Below are 18544 nucleotides of genomic sequence, written 5' to 3'. Positions count from 1 at the left end.
CCCGACATGGGCTTAATTTAAGATAATATTTTATTACTAATATATAGCCCTAGATTAATAACAAACAGGGCATTTGGTCTAGTGGTATGATTCTCGCTTTGGGTGCGAGAGGTCCCGAGTTCGATTCTCGGAATGCCCCCTTTTTTTCACTTTCATTAATTTCTACCCCCTTCTCCATTTGCCGCCGACTCGCAGTCCCTCAATTACCGCCCCCAAATTTAAAACCCTAAACCTCTCAATTCTTCGATTGCATTGCACTGAACAATCACTTCTCTCGATTTTCCGGCGACTTTACCCTAAAACCCAAAAATGGTTTTTGGGCAAGTGGTGATCGGCCCCCCTGGGTCAGGAAAGACCACTTATTGCAATGGCATGTCTCAGTTCCTCCAGCTCATCGGAAGGTAAAACATTTCACTCTGATTTCTGGGTATTCAAGTTTTTCCATGGCTTCAATTTTGCGTTTTGAATCTGTCTGAAATATTTACAGTAGCAATTTGCTGTTTTGGTGTGCAGGAAAGTTGCTGTGGTAAACTTGGATCCTGCCAACGATGCATTGCCGTATCCTTTTCGGGTTTTTATTTTTTTGATTTTTCGTGTTTGTTGTTCGTAATTTGTAGTGTTGCATTGCATTCCAATGTAGAATGTTGAGCCTTTACGTGAATTTAGGTATGAATGTGCTGTGAACATGGAGGAGCTTATAAAACTGAGTGATGTCATGGTGGAGCACTCTCTTGGTCCCAATGGAGGTGAGCTCCTACTCTTCTTTTCTTTTTAATTTGTAAAAGGTTCATTACTTGAGTAAGTTAAAAGGTGGAAATTGTTTGGTTTGTTAATGAAGAAGGAAACCAATGGAAAGACAGGAAGTTCTTGGATTTGGACCCTCGATTTTCTCTTTCGAAAATAAGTGACATTTGGAGATGTTAGATGGTAGGAAATACGCATTTAAAGGACGATTTTCCGTTCACTGATCATGAAGCTCCTTTATTTTCTATTTTTGGGAGTGTGTTAAATGGAGTAAAGGTTCTAAAATATCCACAAGATAGACAGGATGAACAGTTAACGAGTGCATGTTAAAGAGCTTACATGTCATTAAAGACATAAAATCACTTGATGTACCTTTTGTTGATTTTCTTGACCAAGACAAAAACATGTGAAGTTTAGGAACTTGTTGATGTTGTGTATCAGTCTATCAGATGGTTTACGATATGCTATTCATGTTTATTTGTTGTCAATTCTCTTGAGTTATGACTGACCCGTTAGTTGGGTGCTACATATGTGTTTCTAAACTCAACAAATGATGCTTTTTTGAGGAATGTTACAAGTCCTTTTTTGGTGGATTTTGTACTTAATACTTGTAGTGTATGGGCCTTTGGAGTTCTGCAACTTCTGAAGTTTCTTTCGTCGTCTTCGTCCAGGTCTTGTATATTGCATGGATTATCTAGAGAAGAATATTGACTGGTTGGAGGCCAAGTTGAAACCTCTTATAAAAGGTTGGTGTGTTCTGCTTTGTTTTACTTGTTTAGAATATTCGGGCTCTGGCATTAAAATCATGATAATCCGTTTTATGTTTTCCAGAGGGCATGACAGTTCGGGATTATACCTCAAGGTTTGAACAATGATGCCTAAATATAAATGATAAATGCAACCTCTGGAAAAGAAAAAAAAAAGCAATGGTTGAAAGAAACTAAGCAAGTATAAATGCTTGTTTTCGTTTTTTTGGTCTATCTAAGTGTATTATGTAGAGTTATGCATTGTACTAGCATTTTTAAAAGGAATCGAATATTAGTCTTCTAGTTTGTCCCCTGAGCAGTGATGAAATAATAGTGGCATGCTGCTGCCTAACATTATTATGAACTTTGCAGATCATTATATTCTATTTGATCTCCCTGGCCAAGTGGAACTATTCTTTCTTCACTCCAACGCCAAGAACGTTATCATGAAACTCGTGAAGAAGTTAAACCTCAGGGTATGATTCCAATCCTCTTTTTAATACTTTTAGCTTGCACCATTCAGCGGGACCATGATAATTATGCCCTTGGGATTGTAATCTTGATGGCTTCCTGATTTGGTGCAGTTGACTGCAGTACATTTGGTTGATTCCCATCTTTGCAGCGACCCTGGAAAGTATGTTAGTGCATTGATTCTCTCTTTATCAACCATGCTTCATATGGAACTCCCGCACATAAATGTCTTGTCTAAGATTGATCTAATAGAGAGCTACGGAAAGCTAGGTATGGTCATGGCTTATCCTTTTGTTTTTTTTTATCCGTGCCATTTCTTATACACATTTGAGATATATAATCTGATACTGATATTTCTGTTTTCTTTTTAATGCCTGCAGCTTTCAACCTCGATTTCTTCACAGATGTAGAGGATTTATCTTATCTTCAGTACAAGCTTGATCAGGATCCTCGCTCGGCTAAGTACAGGTTTGATTAATATTTGATCATATGGCAACAACCTATGAAAATCTTGCTCTTCCATAAACAAATGTTTTTTGTTCATATTGCAGAAAGCTTACTAAGGAGCTTTGTGAAGTAATTGAAGATTACAGTCTTGTCAATTTTGCAACCTTAGATATTCAGGCACGCCAGTCCTCTCTTCACTTTACTCCCGACCTCTTGAACTTTTTGTACTTCGTGTTCTCAAATGCTACTTTTCAGGATAAAGAGAGTGTTGGAAATCTAGTTAAACTGATAGACAAGAGCAACGGGTACATTTTTGCTGGCATAGATGCGAGTGCAGTCGAATTCAGTAAGATTGCGGTCGGTCCTGTGGATTGGGATTATTACAGATATCCTTTTCATTTGATTCTACAGTAATAAGTTTGCACTTGTTCCCTTATCTTGTGAAGATACTTGTGAATTTGACCGTGAAGTATTTCGAGCTATCAGTTTTTTTTTTCTGTATTGCTTAACAAAGTAGCTCACAGTTGCAGCAGTGCAAGAGAAGTACATGAAGGATGACGAAACTTTTGATGACGACAATGAAAGGCTGGGAGACTGATAATCTATATGTACAAGAGTGATGCATGTCTAGTACATCCTAGTTTGCTGGTCATATACTTCAGAAGCCCGTGACTGTTACCAAAGAACTCTCATATTTTTGAAGGTTGCTAAGTCGTGAGTCCCTCATTGACTACAGATCCAAAGAACTCTCAAGGTTGCGGAAGCTTGTGCTTAAAGGTTACGGAACTCGCTCTCATGTGACTATTTTTGTATGATGTATATACTGTTTAGTCATGCCTTATTATTTATACGAATAAGTTAATTGCGTAGAACTGTTTGCAAGGGATTGAGCAATCACGATGATGTAGGTTTTATAACAACAAAACTGTGGTTTTAAAGGCGTCGATTGGATTACGCACCGCCAAGTATTACGTCAATGATCTTGATAAAGACCTGAATAGTTATGCTCACTTCTTTCACACGCGCGCACAGAGGAAATCTGCTTGTGTGAAGTGAAGAAGATCCCTGGTTTCTCTAGATGTGTAGACTTCTGGAAGCCATTAACTAAGCATGGTTGAATTTGTTGACGACAACACAATGTCGGAGGGTGAGAAATTTGGGGCCCCCATTCTTCAAGTTGGGATGATTGCTCATTGTTTTCTTTTCTTATGTTCTAGAACTTCTAGGGCCCCACCTTTTTTTTTAATTTTTTTTATAACTATCTATTTGAAAATACGTTTAAAATAACTAAAATTATTTTTAGATTCTAGAAAAAAAAAAAAAAATTAGACTAAGAACAAGGAGTGTGTTTGCATTTAGAAAAGTTGCATTTAATTGCGTGAATTTTGTATTAGTCCTTATTCTTAACTAAATTACATAACAAGTTATTTAATAGAAAACTAATCCTAATCCCTAATAGGCATGGAAACAAAACCCTAATTCCAATGAATTAGGCCTAAATCATAAAGTACCTATTAACAAAATTCTCTTTGTGTTTGCATTTAGAAAAGTACATGCTATGTTGTACTTTTAAAATTACTGAAAGCGTTTTTGGTGAAAATATTTTTTAAACTATTCTTTAATAAAAATCCAAATGGATCATGGATAAGCACTTGAAGTGCTTCTTACAAAAAGCACGTATGTGGTGCTTCTTCCAAAAGCACTTGACGTGCGTATAGAATCCAAAATTAATCCCAAGAAGCGTTTTCAGTTATTTTAAAAGTACTTCCAAATCGTTAATAAAAATACTTCAAGTACTCTTTTAGGAAGCACTTATGTTTTGTTAAAAATTTCGATGTGTTTATAATAGAAGTGCCTTTATTAGAAGTGCTTTTTTCAGAAAACACTTATTTTTACTTAAAAATTCACAGCTTAATTCGATGATTCAAGTCCGGGATGCTCTGACTCAATACTTGCCGACTTTTACTTGCACAACAAACCCAATACAATGGGACAATCACGACTTAAAGTTTTCTTGAGAGCAGTAGATAATGAATACTCTTTGGCTCACTATAACCTAGCGGAGCTGCACCAAAGGCTACGGTGGGCTGTAGTCTAGGAGAGTGTGTGGTAATATATATGTACTTTAATATATAGCCTAATATAATAGACATAAAAAGTGCAATAAGAATTATTATTTTTTAATGAAACTAGCCCAATGAGTATTTAGCACAAGAAAAAGTATAAAAATTACCATGAAAATTATGATGTCATTTTGTTTTGAGATTATCTTGCTTTAATTCAATGGGCGTTATGTTATTTTCAATCATTTTTTTAAATTTATTTTAAGATTGTCTTTACTTCTACTTTCATGGTTTTGTTTTGTGCTAGTTGCATAGTTGTAATTGAGATAGTCCATGTATTAAGTTTTCATCTTTTTCTTGTGTTTGCATCTAAATATATGTGAAATTGCATTATTCATTATAATTTTTGCAATTTGCAATTGTGAAACCAAGCAAATTTTAAAGCATACAAATACTAAAGTTAAACTTAAATTTTTACATACAATACGTATGTAGCAAAAAAAAAAAAAATCATTTGATTTTAGGGTAAGTTTTTTAGCTAGCCCACCCATAAAATTTTTTTGGCTCCGCTCTTGCACTATAATTAAAAAACTATTCTTCTTTTTAACTGTAAATCACAAACTAATTACACATATATAAATAACATAAAAACAATAAAATTATTATTGTGACGGAAAGTGCTATTCACTCACACTTTTATATCTTTTACACACCCTTGTTACTTTTTGGCAATTGATCTTCTTCAATTCATTTAATGCCTACCAAAAATTGAGAGAAGTGTGTGTGAAGTAAAAATGTGTGTGGATAACACTACCTTATTGTGATTTACTAGGGACAATCATTCTTTTAGCAGCCACTACTGTAACGTCCCACATCGCTCAGGGAGTGGATTCTCTAAACCGTATATGTATATTCCCATCTCTACCTAGCACGAGGCCTTTTGGGAGCTCATTGGCTTCGAGTTCTATCACAACTCCGAAGTTAAGTGAGTTTGTGCAAGAGCAATCCCAAGATGGGTGACCCACTGGGAAGTTCTCGTGTGAGTTCCCAGAAACAAAATCGTGAGGGCGTGATCGGGGCCCAAAGCGAAAATATCGTATTACGGTGGAGTCAAGCCCAGGATGTGGTGGGGGCCCGGGTCGGGATGTGACAATTTGGTATCAGAGCCAATCCCGGGCCGGGATGTGACAAGTCAATAAGCTCCCAAAAGACCTCATGCTAAGTAGAGATGAGAATATACATATACGGCTTAGAGGATCCACTCCCTAGGCGATGTGGGATGTTATAATCCACTCCTCTTAGACCATCTCCAATGGTGACCTAAAACCTAAAAATATTTAGCCTAGAAAATTTAGGTTTTAGCCCAGAAATAGTTTTTCTGCTCCAACCCTTTTGGCCTAAAATTTTAACCCGAAATTATCAAAGAATGAAGTAAGGCTAGTTTTTTTAAATTAACTTTTAAAAAAAAAATTATGTAGACTATCCTAAATTAATTATATAAACATTTTAACCTAAAAATATTTAAATTCTGATAAATTTTGAAAAATCACTAGATCAATACATGAAAATCATGATAAACCACATAAACTTAATACAAACGACATTTAATAAACCACATAAACTTAGATCTTTTTTTTACCGTTAGATTTGATTATATTCGATCTAAGCCGTTGGATTCAATAAATACATAAATATAAAACTAAAAAAAAATTACTTTGAACTTGGACCGTTGGATTAACCAACGGCCCATTTAAATGGAACCGTTGGATGAAGAAAAGTAGCCCAACAGCTACTTGATGGTCTGACAGTGGGGGAACAACCCCACGTGGGTTGGTACAAAATTTTGAGAAAGCCTAGCACGTGCAGGGTGTAAGCGAGTATGGAGTGGGCAGTGGGCTTCATAGCCCCAGTTTCAATCTCAGTTGGTGGGGCCCGTTTTTCTTTGTGGCCTAAAATTGGGCTGATATTTGCCGTCCATTTGGGTTTTAGGTTAATTTTAGGTCATGAGTTGGAGTGGATTTTTTGTTTTGGGGGGGGGGGGGGGGGAAGGGAAATTTTAAGTTTTAGCTCACCATTGGAGATGGTCTTAGGGGCCCGACATCCTCGTCGGCACACATCCGGCCAGGGATTGGATCCTCTAAGTCGTATATGTATATTCCTATCTCTACCTAGCGCGAGGCCTTTTGGGAGCTCACTGGCTTCGGGTTCCATGGGACCTTCGAAGTTAAGCGAGTTTGCGCATGAGCAATCTCAAGATGGGTGACCCACTGGGAAGTTCTCGTGTGAGTTCCCAGAAACAAAATCGTGAGGGTGTGGTCGGGGTCCAAAGGGGACAATATCGTGATATGGTGAAGTCGAGCTCGGGATGTGACAACTACTATTTAAATTTAAGATCCTTAATTAATTGTAGCTACCTTCATATATATATATATATATATATATATATATATGCACTATCAGGGGTGGATGGAAGTAGGGGCCAAGGTGTTCCCTGGACCATCCAAGTCCAGATGTGAAGGTTTTTTGAGGATCCTCCGAATGTTTGGTACGGATTTCTTTTGCGTCTACTAAATAATTGATGTCATGCATGCTAGGCATACCTCGACATGTTGCGCTGACAGCACCCACCAAGTGAATAAAATGATTTTTTTTTTTTTTTTTTTTGCATGCTTTGCACTCTGTCCCCATCTAAAAAACTTATATTTAACACTAGAATTCCTAAAATTCAAATTCTAAATCCACCACTATATGCTATCAACTCATTTAAGTTTTAAGTTTTGACCCAATTCGCATCTTCATTTCCTGCTTGTATAAATTGTTGATGAACTACGAACTCTCTAAGCGCGTGGAAATGTTCTCATGCGACGCTCACGTTGACTTGTTCTAAGACGAAGAAGATGAAGATTACCAGGACATTACAAGTTTATAACATCGCAAGTATGCCTCATGTGAACATCTATTTTTCCCATAGTATTTTTTTTAAATTTTTTGCAAACAGGCAGAAATAATAAAATACAAAGAAAAAAAATGTAGTTCTTGCATGCGGTGGTTGTCAACTGGGATTCACGTGTACAAAATTATGGAAATTATCAACCGTGCAGACAATGATATTTGAAAATTAGATTCAAACAATTATTGTGTAAAACGGGAATCATATTCAAATTAAGCAGCCAGAAGACGATATATTCCGACATGATAAGATCTTTTCTTCCAAGAAATTATTTATGACATGTTTTGAAATTTAGCTCATCCTAAAGTAACGTAACGACTTGGCAGTTGTCCATTCTTTTGAATAAATAATAAATTCAGACAAACGTTATGATTTTTACAAAAATATTTTTACCATCGGTTCGTTAATACATTCACAAAATCCTTATTATTTGTACTTATTCCTTCGTTATCAATGAATATCATAGTTGAATTCAAAAAATACATACACAATAAGTTAAACTATGTAATCGGTAATCATCACCACAAGGCATAGCTAAGTATGGAAATCATAAGAATACAAGAAGGTTATTAGGTTCATGCACGTTGAACAAGTTTATACGCCCTCTCTTATCAAGTGAAGATAACTACCACGAGAATAGAAACTAGCTCATCGCCTCTCGTTTTTCAACGATAAGAAAGATTGAGGCTGCGTTATTATCCTATTAGTATTAACTACCATCATTAACATATTTGAAACTTGAAATATCTCATGTGTTACGCCACCCATTACAATAATTCTCGAGACTTCATATAATATAGTCACATGCGTGTTTCACAAGTTTTGCTTTCACAAATTATGATACTGATTTATGATCTTTCTACATCCATCGATCTTAGATTTAGATTTGGCATTCATGTTGTGATTTTTGTGTTTGTGTCATTTTTGTGAAGTACTCGATATATTAAAGGGTTATTGAAAATGTAAGGAAACATCAAGAAAGCAATAAATATTTTTTGGTTTTAACCCTATGACATAGAAGAAATATGTGTTGTCGTGTAACACCGGTTAAGATAAATGGGTAATATGACCTGACCTGAACTCGACCCGTTAATATTAACGGGTGACATGACCCAACCTGATATTAACGGGTTTTTAACATGTGATCTGATAACAATCCAATTAGGTAAGGTGTTGACCAAAAATAGGGCCGTCTTTGAGATTTAGGGGGTCCTGTGCGAAATTTATAAAAGGGCCCCTTCTTAAGATAGTTTTTCAAAAAATGTACCCATGCCTCAAAATTTTCTTGCCAAGCTACATGAAACAAATTTTTAGAAGAAGTCCACAAAAATTGCCAATTGCCCGAAATGAGAAGCAAAAATATTTTGATAAAAACTTTCATCAATAATATCATCATGACACTTAAAGTCATGTGCGGTAGCAATACCAAATCAAATACGACGAGTAGTGGGGTCCTGAGCTAAGCCTTGGCTAAACCTTGAAAATGTTAATGCCATAATGCCTTTAAAATCCTCCTAGTCATTATCCTACTGCAATAATTCTTGCTAAGAGGAACGCAAGACAATGTATTGATGCTAGAAAACAATAACTTAAATCAAAACAAACTTAAGGCTCATTGAATATATAGCATTATTATATAACAGAATTGAAAAAAAAAAAATCGTTTTTATGGTGTTGTTATTAGCACTTTAAATATCTCATTATACACTCTAAATTTTTATATGTAGAAAGAATTTTTTTTTTTTTACACTTATAAATGAGATTTTAAAGTGCTAATAAAAACAATTATTTTTTTTAATATATAGCATTATTACATATAAATTTAGATGAATTTTTTTTTGGAGGCCTTTAAATTTGGGGCCTGTGCGATCGCACCTTTCGCTCCCCCTTAATACCTCATCTGACCAAAAACCTATTACTTTCTTATCATTTCGAATTAGATTAACAGACCACGTAAGAAATTGTTAGTTCTACTTAGATTTAGTAATAACTAGCAGTCACGCATCATTTAGATAAGTGCTTTGCTAATATCCTATTATTTAAATAACTTGCTTCTGCTCCTCTTCAATATCTGCAAATTAATATTGCATCATGCAATAAGTATGAACAATTTATTATTAGTACGTAATCCAATACGTCAAGGCAGACATGATGTTGGATTTAATCTTTGTCATCCACACGTTAATGAAAAATGACCCGGAAATTAAATATGCAATTATGGATAAACATTCATAAAAAAATTGCATAGATGATATTTGAATTTTTTTTGTTCACTTCTGTGGATTTACCACACAAACTAACAAAATTATACAATTAACACAAGATTTTAGAGCATCTCCAAAATAAATGTCAAACTATCTAAATAAGCATTATCAATAAAAAAACAACAACAATTTTTTCCAATTGAAAAGTCAAACCATACATGTATTGGCAACCCTCACGCTTGTTGCCAAAATTGTCAACAACTTCAATTAAATCTTCTTTTAATTAATTATTAAATGAATTTTATTAATTTTGTCATTGTTTTTTATTTTAAAACGTTTAATATGTTAAAGTGCCACATACGCTGTCAAATTTAAAATTTATATTTAAGATAGATGCTCTAAAATCATTTGACATCTATTTTTCATTCCCAATTTTGTCAAATGCTCGTTATGGGAAGCATTTTTGCTTACCACCCTAAACTTTAGTATATGCTTACCATACACCTGATTATCTCCCACGTGCCCTTTTACTTAACCATGGTTATTTATTTATTTATTTTTTTTAAATTGAAATAACGTTTAATGTGAAAATTAACTATAATTAGGTAAAAGAATATTTGACAAATGATTAGATATGTGGTGAATATACACTATAGTGATGATGGTGACAAAAATACACTTCTTGTTATAAGATGAATCTAAAGGCTAAGAACCAAGGGACCCGGGTTTCGGATACCTCTAGGCTTGTGAATTGATGAGAATGTCATGAAAAAGGCTCATGCAAGCTACGTGTTCATATTTGACATATTGTAAGTGGAAATTAGATTCTTGTGTTTCTACCAAACTATTTTGTATGAGAATAAATATTTCATCACTAGAGCTATAAATTGGGGGGAATCGAACTCCTGGTATGCTCACTTAACATGAACTGGAGAAAGCAAGAATTGGAGAACGTAGGAAGTAAACGAAGAAATAAAATGAACTAGTCTCATGATTTGATTCACAGTTTCAATATTGCAATACGAATTTCAATGAAAAACACATTTTCTTTTCGCTTTTATTGGTATAGTAAACACAAAGAAAATTAGGAAATACAATTATTTAAATAAATTGATTTTAATTCTCATTCTATTCTATGTAACTAAAAATATCATCGACACATCTAATATGTACATAAGACAAATACTCTCAACCACTTGTATATCATGCCAAACTTCCAATTAATCTGTGGCACATGGTTAGCGGGCAGAGTGATCCTTCTGGAAAACATTGTCTCACTCCCTCGTTTAAGATTTTCACAATAATACTTGTGCGTCACTCAGCATTTTATTATTAAAAATGTTTTCATATCTAAAATTTGTACCAACTCAATTTTAAATAATATTTTCTTTCCATTTTATCTTCCTATATATCCAGTCTGCGTATTTGCAAAGAAATTTAATACATCATTTATTATTTTACAAAATGATGTATATATTACTTAATTTTTTTGGACCGTTAAAAATAAAGAATACGTGGTATTTTTTATTAAGCCAAATTAGAAATGAGTATATATGATACATCCTTATTCACCAGTGAGTATCAAAATATTATCCAAAAATAAATATCAGATGTATATATGTGGCATTATTGCCTTCCTCTCCAAGAAGTCAAACCCACCCCAAAATCCATGTGCGCAGCAGAAGCTTCCATGAGATTTTGCTTTTGTCAAACCTTTTATTTACCAAAAGCTCGTCTGGATCTCTCTTCTCAGCTAATCACAGCAAAAGCAACCCCTTATATATATATAATCTCTCCTTTCTTCCACTCAAACCAAATCCCTCAATACTCAAATCCCAAAACTCAAGAATCATTTCGTTTTTAGTCTTTAGTTTATTCAGATGTTAAGCCCTTTCAGCTGCGTATTCTTCCATCAGAAAGATGTTCAAGACGAACCCTTTTCAAGTCCTTGCTCCACGCCGAAAAGATCAACAAAGAGAAGTAGCAAGGAGAGCAAGAACCCCTATTCGAGTCGAGGCCTCGACAAGTTCTCTGAACTCTTAGCCGATCTCGAAGAGAAACGGCAGAAGATTTATGCGCAAACGCCTCAGCAAGACATATCCCTCGTCCGCTTCATGTTCAAGGAGTCGAACGAGGACGCCCCTCCCGTCCCGGTCGTGATCAAGTTGAAGGACAACAAGAAAGAAGACCGCAAAGAGAAAACCAAAATTCAGGTGGTGACAGAAAAGCATGCAACGAGTAACTCGGAAGGTTTGAATAATTTTACCGTCGAGCCCTCCACGCCCACAAAAGAAGTAGCAGTTCAGCAACAACCAAAGAATTATAAGAGGGTGCGTTCGTCATTAAACTTTAAGGACATGAACTTGGGCATCTGGAGAAGGCCTTCTTACTATTTGCCGGTGGTTGTGGTGTTCATTTTGGTGCTGCTGGCGGTGTTCGGGCGGTCGGTTGCAATTCTGTGCACGTCTATCGGCTGGTACGCATTGCCGACGTTGGAAGAAAGCAATGGCAAGGCAAAAAGAGCGTCAAAGAAGAAAAATCATGGTAGAAGATTGAGTGAAAATAATAATAATAATAATAATCATGGACTACTGTCTTCTCCAAAGAGTAACAACATAGGGGCCGGAAGCACGCCCAGATCACAACAACACGGTCATCAGAAAATTTGGTGACCGCGGCGTTGCGATTGACTTGTGACTTTTGTCCTTACATTCCTTGGTTCTTTCTTTCATATTTCCTCTTTTTTCTTAATTTCTCGGTCAAGATTTGGCTGCCATGTATGTACAGACAATGTTTTGTTTTTGGTCGCTGGTGCCAACTTGGTAAATGTAAACTATGATAACTATAAGATTAGTCTAGAGATGTTTGAAAGATGTGAGTAGTGAAATTTGCCCTGTAATTCCACTATATTTGTGGTTTTTTTTTTTTTTTTTTTTTTTTTTTTTGTGTGGTTAAATGTATGTATTGGTTTCGAGGGATTTTTGGTTTTATGCTTAAGTTCTTCACTGCAAAGTTTTTGTGCCAAAAGCTAAATCAAGGATCTAGGGCTCATTTGGGGCTCGGTCGAGCTGAACTTGTTTTAAAATTCAGACTAATGTCGTAACCATTGTTTGATGAACTTAAAATACTAAGACTGAACTCATGATTTATGAAAGTGGATAAGAAGAGGCCAGACTCTAAGATTGGGTTTTGAGACTTAATTCCAATCATCTCAAGTCACAATTGCGATTATGGATTAAATATAAACGTGTGACGTTAGCTCTTGTTGACTTTGTATTTTAGGTAGGATTCCTAATTGATATTAATTCTGTGTAATCTCCTGTAACCTCGTCTAATTAGTTTTCTTCCTTTTACATTAGGATTGTACTCTTTGTACAAATATCTCTCATTGAGAAGAATAAAATTATCATTCAAAGCATTCTCCACTTGGTACCAGGGCCAGAAAAACCCTAACTGGTATCATGTGATCCCACCATTGATTCCCTGCGGTGCTGAGCTGTTCAGCACATCGTCTAGGAAAGGGCAATCCACTGCTCCAGTAGCACTGCGCCTTTGATCAGCGAGCGGCTGCTGTGCCGTTGCTGCCCCTCTGAAGAAATCACAGTGAGCGACCTGTTTGCCTCGTCGTTGCTGTGCTCAACTAAGCGCAGCGAGCAACCTTGCATTGTTGTTGTCCAAGAAACTGTGAATAAGCTCTACTGCTATCCGAAATCTGTTGAACTCGCCCGAAGAAATTCGTTGACTCATCTGCATCACGCTGGAGAAGCTGACCCGCGAACTCGTCTGAGATCGTTGCTGCAATCAGAAAACCCAGACAACCCCTGTTGCTGCAAGACTACAGACCCGCACCAGTTTTTTTAGGGATGTGCTATCCACACATCCCATTTTACTTCTTACACACCCTTGATAATTTATATCCACTGATCTTCTTTAATTCATCCAATCTGACGGTTGGAAATTAAAAAGATGTGTGAAAAGTAAAATAGGATGTGTGGATATCACATCTTTTTTTTTATTATTGTTTTCAAAAGAAAAAGAAAAAAAAAGGAAAAAAAAAAGAAAAAAAGAAAAAAAGAAAAAAAGAGAAAAAAAAGAAAGACGAAAAAAATCAGCTTTGCTTTGTAGATTGGTCTCTTTTTTTTTTGTTTTGTCGTTGGTGGGCTACCTTGTTGGCCCATACCGATTGGTTTCTTGGGCTCAACTTGCTTGGAGGTTTAGGCTACATTAATCAAGGACTCGCGGACTGATTATAACTATTTGGGAATGGCCTCGATTACCGAAGCTAAGATCCATTCTGAACATATGGCCGGGAAAGTGTCGGCCTTGCTTAATGACACAGGTTATGATGGTAGGGTTTAAAGATTTCTGCATTTGTTAAGAATAATACATAGATAATTGATTCTGATGCTATTGAATATATGACTTGTGATTCTAAACAGGCACAAACCCTAAAACCATCCCCCAAAACTGTCGTGAGTGTCGCCAATGGTAATGTTGCCTCCATTATCGGAGAAGGCGATGTCTCACTTTCTGATACCTTGAATCTTGATTATGTACTCGTTTTCCTTCTCTTGACTATAATTTATTATCCGTTGCTCAAATAATTGTCGCCCTACATTGTCTTGTGATTTTTTGGCCTTCTTTTTGTGTTTTTAAGGACATTTGGACTAGTAAGACGATTGGTTATGGTATTAGGAAGGGGAAGCTCTACTACTTGGAGCTGACATCCAACAGTTCTCACATGTTGACTCAAGCTCTTGTAGTGGAAGGAAATCAGGGGGATAGGAATAAAGCTTCAGAGATTTGGTTGTGGCATCGACGACTTGGACATGCTTCTTTCGGCTATTTACGGAGTTTGTTTCCTAGCCTATTTGTTAAGCATGATGTTTCTAGTTTTAAATGTGGTGTTTGTGAACTAGCTAAAAGTCATCGTGCTTCGTTTCCATCCAGTTTGAATAAAAGTTCTGTTCCATTTATGATAATTCATTCTGATGTTTGGGGTCCATCTAAAACTACTACACTTGATGGTGCTCATTGGTTCGTTACTTTTATTGATGACTGCACACGTATGACTTGGGTTTGTTTGATGCAATCCAAAAGTGAAGTAACTTCTTTATTTTAGCAAGTTTTACAAAATGGTACAAGTACAATATAAGTCACAAATACAGGTTCTTAGGAGTGATAATGGTGGCGAATATGTCAACTCTGAACTTCGTGCCTTTCTTGATCATCATGGGATTGTTCATCAAACTATATGTCCATATACTCCATAACAAAATAAGGTTGCTGAACGCAAGAACCGTCAACTTCTGGAGGTTGTTCATGCTTCTTTCCTCGAGGCGCGTCTCCTGCTATCCTATTCACCTCAGCTGCGTATCTCATTAATCATGTTCCATCCCGATCGGTTGATTTTCAAACCCCCTTCAGACACTTTCTTCACATGTTAATGCTCATGCAGTCCTTAATCTTCCACCTCATGTGTTTGGCTGTGTGGCCTTCGTTCATCTTCACAAACAACAACGAAGTAAGCTTGAACCTCGGGCCTTACGATATGTGTTTGTGAGGTATGCATCAAGGCAGAAAGGATACCGTTGTTATCACTTTCCGATGAATAAGTTGTTTGTCACTATGGATGTTGTGTTTCATGAGAATGATATGTACTTTTCCAATCTCGAGTCTTCACTTCAGGGGGAGAATCAAAAAGAAGTTCAAACTCTTGATTATATTATTCCAGATATAGATAGAGTGAATGATTTGGATTTAAGTGGTGATGTCTTGGAAATAAGTGGTGATCATTCACATGAAAACAATGATGTGAATGAATTAGAATTAAGTGGTAATGTCTTAGAGACAAGTAGTGATCTTTCACATGGAAACAATGTTGAAAACCTTGAAAGGGATGAGTTGACATCGCCAGATAACTCATTGCCTGATAGCTCACTGCCAGTTTCCTCACCACAAGACAGCCCTGTGTCGCCAGCTACCTCACAGTTGATCTTGCATGCCAATAACCATAATCAATCGTTTTCGATCCTGGATGCACCACCACGACGTCGTTTCCCTGATTATGTCAACCGAGGTATTCCTAAACTTATTTATGAAGCTGACCTTAAATGTAAAACCAGGTATCCGGTGAGTAAGCCCAACCCTGAGTCTAATTTGTTATACCTGTTAAGTAATTATGTGATAATTATCTACCAGTCACCTGTCAGAATCAAATAAGTCGTTTGTGCATCAATTATCTATTATATCTATTCCGAATAGTGTGTAGGAGGCTTTAGCTGATCCACATTGGCAATCAGCAATGAATGAAGAGTTGAAGTCTTTGAAGAAGAATGCTATGTGGGAGATCACAGATTTGCCAGCTGGTGAGAAACCTGTGGGATGAAAATAGGTATATACTGTGAAATACAAAGCAGATGTGATGGTGGATCGTTTCAAGGCAAGACTGGTAACAAAATGATACACTCAAAAATTTGGAATCGACTACACAGTTACATTTACACCTATAGCCAAGATCAACACAGTTCATGTTTTGTTGTCATTGGCTGCAAATCTTAATTGGCCCTTACAACAGTTTGATGTGAAGAACGCTTTCTTGCATGGAGACTTGACAAAAGAGATTTATATGGATCTTCCATCAGGATGTAATGCTCCAGATAAATACAAAAGAAAAGTGTGCAGGTTGAAGAAATCCTTATATGGTTTGAAGTAGTCCCCTCATGCATGGTTTGGAAGACTCAAAAATCTATGAGAACATTTGGCCACAAACAAAGTAACTCCGATCATACTCTATTCCTGAAAAGACGAAATGGGAAACTTACTGCACTTATTGTGTATGTAGATGATATGGTGGTAACAGGTAATGACCCAGAAGAACGTGTGGCCTTGCAAAGATATTTGTCTACAAAATTTGAGATGAAGGACCTTGGATCCTTGAAATATTTTTTGGGGATTGAGGTATCGAGAAGCAGTTGGGGAATTTTCTTATCACAGAGGAAGTATATTATTGATTTGTTGCATGAAACCAGTGTTGGGGTGAAAAACTTAGAGTACACAACTCTAGCACAAGTGTTGGAGAGACAATACAAGTAAACAAATTACTTGTATTACACAAACAAAATATTACAACACAAACTATCAAAGACACTCTTGAGAAGCTATGACACTCACTCACTTTCTAGAGACAAACTCTAGAACACTCACACTCTTACAAGACTATTCTTTCTTCTCACTCTCACTTGCTTGCTTGCTTACAAGCTTGCTTGTTGATTTGTTGATACAAATGGTGTGGATGCCTTCTCCTTTTATAGGCATGGATGGAACCTTGGAGAAGTATGGACACACTATGCTAGAGATATCTAGATAATTCCACTAACTTCCTAAGCTAGAATTATCTACACTAATCTTGCATGTTGGTGGAAACCTCACCATTCTTCTAGACTCTTCCACCAACTTAAGAAACAACATTCTAGTCATTTCTACAAAGTACTACTTTAACTTGGATAATCTAGCTAACCAACCTTAGTGAATGTTCTAGAATTCTTATTTTAGATTTTTGTAAGTCCTTTAATGAGATGAGGTTGATTTCTTTAACACTCCCCCTCAACACCATCTCATTCTTCTCTCTACACTGGGTTGACAACGCTTCATCTTGAACACCCATTTGTATGAGATGGTTTTCACATTTCTTTGCTTTGGCACTAGATTCCAAGCTTGATTTAGCTTTGCTGCAGTGACCTCTTCTCCCAACTTTGAAGCACTCAGGTCCAGTTGCTTCTTCTTCTAACACTGCGCTAACGTATCTTAGATTTTGCTTCCGGATTCTTGTTGACCTCCTTAGTTGTGCTTGTGGAGTTGATACTTCCACTTCACTAGGTCTATCTTCTTCTGGTTGTTGATATACGTCAGCTTGCCAAGGGTTTTGGGGTACTGCTTGCTCAACATCATCACCATCAAGCGAATCTTCAGACTCATCTAGTCTTGACTGGATTCGAACAATTTGCTCCCCCATCTTTTGCTGCAACTTATCTTCTATCTCTCTTGAATTAAGCAACACTTCATTTTCTGAGCACCACCAAGAAGATGCTTCAGCATCCCATTCTTCATCCATAGCTAGATATGCTACGGCGTCCCAATCATCTTCACTTTTCTTCTCTAAGTTGGCAACATTACTTTCTACAGACCTTTTGAACCAGCAATCCTTCGCCATGTGGCCATTCTTTCCACAATTGTAACACTTGCCCTCAAATCTTTTATTATTCTGGGACTGATCACGATTGTCGTGATACTGCGGAGCTCCCCCTGGCTGAGAACTCCCTCCTCCTTGATGACTTTTTCCTTGTCACCATTTCTTTTAGATCCACCACTAGCACGCTGCTTAAAGCTGCCTTTACTTTTGGTGTAGAGCGCTTCCTCCTCACCTTTTAACGAGACCCCTCCCATTTGCTTTGCCAAAGCTTCTTGATCGGCAAGCAAATTCTCGAACTCAACAAGTGATGGTTGGGTCGGCCATCCTTGTACAGCGGCAACGAAGCCTCGATATTCGAGTCTCAATCCATGGATAATTATTCTTTTTATCCTGGATTCTACACTGGCAGCACTATGATCTAATTCAGAAATTTCACGGCAAATAGACTTTACCTTGTGGAAATACTGCGCAATCGTCATGTCCCTTTGGGCCACTGATAACAACTCATTCTCGAGAAGCTGCAGTCTTGTATCGTTCCTCTTTGAAAAGAGTGTGGCGAAGGTGTCCCATGCTTCTTTTGGTGTCTTGGCCTTCCGTATGTGCTCTAACATGTCATCTTCAACTGTGGTTTTTAAGGCAAACATGGCCTTACCTGCCTTGATCTTCCACTTCTTCAAAGCGTTGCTAGTGTCTTCTTCTGGCTGCGTAACTTCATTACCGCCGACGAC

The 18544-nt window shown here is 36.8% G+C and overlaps 2 protein-coding genes and 1 non-coding gene across 4 annotated transcripts; all 3 read left to right on the top strand.

Moving 5' to 3' along the window:
- Positions 1-67: 67 nt before the first annotated feature.
- Positions 68-139, top strand: TRNAP-UGG. Its single transcript has one exon. It is a non-coding gene; the product is annotated as a tRNA-Pro (tRNA).
- LOC103964016 (GPN-loop GTPase QQT1) lies at positions 119-3379 on the top strand. 2 transcript variants are annotated; one of them, XM_009376893.2, is made up of 10 exons: positions 119-401; positions 514-558; positions 667-746; positions 1416-1490; positions 1863-1966; positions 2075-2231; positions 2342-2429; positions 2513-2585; positions 2664-2794; positions 2931-3379. In XM_009376893.2, the coding sequence occupies exons 1-10, from the start codon at positions 310-312 to the stop codon at positions 3004-3006; spliced, it is 921 nt and encodes a 306-aa protein (XP_009375168.2). In that variant the 5' UTR covers positions 119-309; the 3' UTR covers positions 3007-3379. The 2 variants fall into 2 exon arrangements, with proteins under 2 accessions (XP_009375168.2, XP_048444193.1); XM_048588236.1 differs by having other exon boundaries at positions 297-401; positions 514-571.
- Positions 3380-11505: 8126 nt separating this feature from the next.
- Positions 11506-12297, top strand: LOC125479366. Its single transcript, XM_048588602.1, has one exon. The coding sequence runs from the start codon at positions 11506-11508 to the stop codon at positions 12295-12297; it is 792 nt and encodes a 263-aa protein (XP_048444559.1).
- The last annotated feature ends 6247 nt before the right edge of the window (positions 12298-18544 follow it).

Source organism: the organism of the source record quoted next, unplaced genomic scaffold (assembly GCF_019419815.1).
Source record: "Pyrus x bretschneideri cultivar Hongxiangsu unplaced genomic scaffold, Pyrus_bretschneideri_v1 Contig28, whole genome shotgun sequence".
NCBI lineage: Eukaryota > Viridiplantae > Streptophyta > Magnoliopsida > Rosales > Rosaceae > Pyrus > Pyrus x bretschneideri.
Note: the sequence above shows the minus strand (reverse complement) of the source record. Positions and strands in the feature narration are given on the sequence as shown.

Coding starts and splice junctions, on each gene's coding strand:
- LOC125479366 (XM_048588602.1), top strand. CDS start 11,506: ATGTTAAGCCCTTTCAGCTGCGTATTCTTCCATCAGAAAGATGTTCAA.
- LOC103964016 (XM_009376893.2), top strand. CDS start 310: ATGGTTTTTGGGCAAGTGGTGATCGGCCCCCCTGGGTCAGGAAAGACC. Junction 559..666: donor CCTGCCAACGATGCATTGCC/GTATCCTTTTCG, acceptor ACGTGAATTTAG/GTATGAATGTGCTGTGAACA. Junction 1,967..2,074: donor TGAAGAAGTTAAACCTCAGG/GTATGATTCCAA, acceptor GATTTGGTGCAG/TTGACTGCAGTACATTTGGT.